At 36.2% G+C, this 4,615-nt stretch overlaps 1 protein-coding gene across 1 annotated transcript; it reads left to right on the top strand.

The window, feature by feature from the left end:
• Window positions 1-2,944: 2,944 nt before the first annotated feature.
• LOC126496151 (vomeronasal type-1 receptor 4-like) lies at window positions 2,945-3,850 on the top strand. The gene has a single exon (XM_050133709.1). It carries the CDS (start codon window positions 2,945-2,947, stop codon window positions 3,848-3,850), a length of 906 nt encoding a protein of 301 aa, XP_049989666.1.
• Window positions 3,851-4,615: the final 765 nt, after the last annotated feature.

Genomic DNA, 4,615 nt, shown 5'->3' on the forward strand with positions numbered 1-4,615 from the left:
GCCATATGCCTCTTTTTGGGTCTGGGTAATCTCACTCAGTAAAGTGTTTTCTATTTCCATCCATTTGCATGCAAAATTCAAGATGTCATTGTCTTTTCTGTTGAGTAGAACTCTAATGTGTATATGTGCCACAACTGCTTTATCCATTCTTCTACTGTGGGGCAACTAGGTTGTTTCCAGGTTCTGGCTATTACAAATAGTGCTGCTATGAACATAGTTGAACAAATGCTTTTGTAGTATGATAGGACATCTCTTGGTTGTATTCCTAAGAGTTTAATTGTTGGATCCTGAGGTAGGTTGACTACCAGTTTACTGAGAAACTGTCACACTGATTTCCAAAGTGGTTGCAGAAGTTTGCATTCCCACCAGCAATGAATGAGTGTCCCCCTTACTTCACATCCTCTCCAGCATAAGCTATAATTGGTGTTTTTGATTTTAGCCATTATGACAGATGTAAGATGTTATCTGAAGTTGTTTAGATTTCCCTGATAGCTAATGAAGTTGAACATGTCCATATGTATCTTTGGTCCTTTGAAATTCTTCTGTTGAGAATTCTCTGTTCAGTTCCGTACCCCATTTTTTAATTAGGTTAATTAGAGTTTTGATGTCTAGTTTCTTGGGTTCTTTATATCTTTTGGAGATCAGACCTTTGTCTGATATAGGGTTTGTGACGATCTTCTCCCATTCAGTAGGTTGTCTTTTTGTCTTAATGACTGTCCTTTGCATTAAAGAAGCCTCTCAGTTTTAGGAGTTCCCATTTATTTGTTGTTGTTCTTATTGTCTGTGCTCCTGGGGTTCTATGAAGGAAGTGGTCTCCTGTGCCCATGTGTTGCCGACTACTTCCCACTTTCTCTTCTATCAGGTTCAGTGTGGTCACATTTATATTGTAGTCTTTAATCCAATTGGACTTGAGTTTTGTGCATGGTAATAGAAATGATTCTATTTTCATTCTTCTACAGGTTGACATCCAGGTATGCTGGCACCATTTGTTGAAGATGTTTTCTTTCTTCCACTGTATACTTTTAGCTCCTTTGTTGAAAATCAGGTGTTCATAGGTTTGTGAGTTAATATCCCGGTCTTTGATTTGATGTCATTGGTCAACATCTCTTTTTTATGCTAATACAAAGCTGGTTTTATTATTGTAGCTCTGTAATAGAGTTTGAAGTCAGGGATGCTAATGCCTCCGAAAGTACTTTTATTGTATAGGATTGTTTTGGCCATCTTGGGTTTTTTGTTTTTCCATATAAAGTTGTTTATTGTTCTATCAAGTTCTGTGAAGAATTTTGTTCGGATTTTGATGGGGATAGCATTGAATCTATAGATTGCTTTTGGTAGAATTGCCATTTTTACTATATGGATTCTATCCATCCAAGAGCATGGGAGATCCTTCCATTTTCTGGTATCCTTTTCAATTTCTTTCTTCAAAGAATTAAATTTCTTCTCAAATATATCTTTTACTTCCATGGTGAGAGTTAACCCAGAATACTTTACGCTATTTGTGGCTATTCTGAAAGGTGATGTTTCTCTGATTTCCCACTCTGCTTCTCTATCCATAGTGTACTTCAAGCACTATATTGAAGAAGTATGTAGAGAGTGGACAGCCTTTTCTTATTCCTGATTTAGTGGTATAGATTTGAGTTTCTCTCCATTTAATTTGATATTAGCTGTTGGCTTGCTGGTTATTGCTTTTATTATATTTAGATATTGTCCTTGTATCCCTGACCTCTCCAAGACATTTATCATAAAGGGGTGTTGAACTTTGTCAAATGCTTTTTCCTGCATCTAATAAAATAATCATATGATTTTTTTCTTTCAGTTTGTATAATGGATTACATTGATAGATTTTCATATGTTGAACCAGCCCTGCATCTCTGGGATTAAGCCTACTTGATCATAATGGACAATTTTTTGATATGTTCTTGGATTTGGTTTGCCAGTATTTTTATGAGGATTTTTGCATCGATGTTCATGAGTGAGATTAGCCTGTGATTTTCTATCTTGGTTGAGTCTTTGTGTGGTTTCGGTATCAGCGTAACTGTAGCTTCATAAAAAGAGTTTGGCAAGAACTCTTATGTTTCCATAATGTGAAACACATTAAGGAGTATGGTATCAGTTCTTCTTGAAAGTTCTGGTAAAATTCTGCATTAAAACCATCTGGTTTTAGGATATTTTTAGTTGGGAGGTTTTTATGACAGCTTCTATTTCCTCATAACATAAAGTCTATTCAGATTGTTTATCTGGTCTTGATTCAATTTTGGTATATGGTATTTATCTAAAAACAAGTCCATTTCTTTTACATTTTCCAACTTTGTGACATATAGGCTTTTTTAGTAAGATCTAATGATTCTCTGAAGTTCCTCAGTGTCTGTTGTTATATCCCCCTTTTCATTTCTGATCTTGTTAATATGCGTGTTCTCTCTCTGCCTTTTGATTAGTTTGGATAGGGGTTTGTCAATCTTGTTGATTTTCTCAAAGAATCACCTCTTTGTTTCATTGATTCTATAGTATTGATAGTATTTTCTGTGGAATCACAAAGTCTCCTTTCTGGTAAATCTCTTGCTAGTTGTTGGGTCACTGGAAAAATGTCGTGTGTCTGCACTCAACTAAATGTATCTTGATCAGTAGACCCTATCACAAGTGAACTTTTGAATGTTAAGGCATCAATTAATTCTAAAGCACTTGGAAAATGGTAATAGTTATTAATGACAATATAATGTTTAACTTTACAACAATTTCCCAGTTAATTATCTGATATTCAAACTATGGGTATTCATTGAGATCTAACAAATGCTTTATTAGACAGAAAAAAGTTTTACTATTACTAAGGAACATGAGATGATATTGTCTATGCAGTATACTGCTTGAGTTGCTAAGAAGAAAATCATAGAACTTGTTTCAAAACTGTCCTCAGGACCTGATGACATTGGCACAGATCCATGACAGAATGGCCTCCGGAGATGTGGCTGTAGGATTCTTCTTTCTGTCCCAGACTCTACTGGGAATATTGGGGAACTCAGCCTTGCTTTTCTGTTTAATTATTGCTGACTTCTGTGGAAACAAGACAAAGAAGCCCACAGACCTGATTGTCAAACACTTAACCACAGCCAACTTCATTGTTCTCTGCAAAGGAATCCCTCAGACAATAGCTGCTTTTAGTCAGACTCACTTTCTAGATTATGCTTCATGTAGCCTTACCTTATATTTTCATAGAGTTGCCAGAGGAGTATCCCTTGGCTCCACATCCCTGATGAGTGTCTTTCAGGCCATCACCATCAGTCCCAGTAATTCCATGTGGGCAAAGCTCAAAGTCAGAGCTCCAAGGATCATTGGTCCTTCCCTGGGCCTGTGCTGGACCCTCCAGCTATTGATATATATCTTCATTCATTGGTATACAACCGATATAAAGGGTCAGCGAAATATTACTGGGATAATAGATCTTGGATACTGTGTTGTTATGAATCCTGGAAGAAAAATCATCACAGTTAATATAATCCTGCATATATTCAATGATGTCATCTTCATGGGAATGATGATGTGGGCCAGTAGCTACATGGTGTTTATCCTGTTCAACCACAAGGAAAGGGTCCAACACATCCACAGTTCCCTGTCTCCTAAGTCATCACCTGAGACCAGAGCAACCCAAAGCATCCTCATTCTAGTGAGCTGTTTTGTTCTCTTCTATATAGTCTCTATTGTCTTTACAGCTTATCTGTCTTTCCAAGATGTAGTCACTAAGTGGTTGTCCAACACTAGTGTGGCTATGGCAGCATGCTTCCCAGCATTCTGTCCCTTTCTGCTCATCAGACACTACACTTCACTTTTCAGGATTTGCTGTACCTGTTCTTTCTAGACAGTAATCTATTGTACAGATGCCCAGAAATCTAAAATCTGTGACATTTGCATACCTTTTTCCATTTCTCTATGAAGTTCTATTTGGGTATATAATGTCAACATGAACCATCACATGACATGTAGTATAGCTACGAAATTTCATCTAAACATTGTTTACATGTTTGCCTGGGACATAGGCAATTCACACTGTGTTATATAAGTACTGAAACAATTACCAACCATTATTTTCATAAATAAAGTCACAGTGGGTGAGATAATTAAGCTGTGGGGATATGTGAATTATGGTGACGTAAGTGAGCTTCTGTGAGAATGGGCGTAAATCAGCATTCCATCTTACATTCAAAATTAACCATTGCAGGTGTGCATACAGATCTGTGTCCCAAATTGTAAAGTCAGTGTTGGTGGATGTCAGCAAAAGAGAGCAACTTTAAAAAGATAATAATGTTCAGAACAGCTTTCGGATGGTAATGAACACACGCAAAGGTTCATCACTGAAAAGAATGTAGACTCAATCGATGTTTTGTTTCTAAATTCTAAAATATATTCACAACACTGTAAAGATTACACATTGGACATTATTCCAAAAATCAGAGGTTGATAAGCTTTCAAATGAAAATTTTTAGATTTGAATTATAGAAACTTCATAGAAAATGCTAAACACTGTAGACAGTTACTTAGGTAAGAATCAGATTATTATTTTAAGTTAAATGATGGAAGACTACAAGTGGATTAGTAAGTAGAACATATTTTTTTTAAATGTAAT

The sequence above is a fragment of the Alexandromys fortis genome, unplaced genomic scaffold, assembly GCF_014885135.2.
Source record: "Alexandromys fortis isolate MF-2015 unplaced genomic scaffold, M_Fortis_MF-2015_v1.1 scaffold_1393, whole genome shotgun sequence".
In the NCBI taxonomy this organism is placed as follows: Eukaryota; Metazoa; Chordata; class Mammalia; order Rodentia; family Cricetidae; genus Alexandromys; species Alexandromys fortis.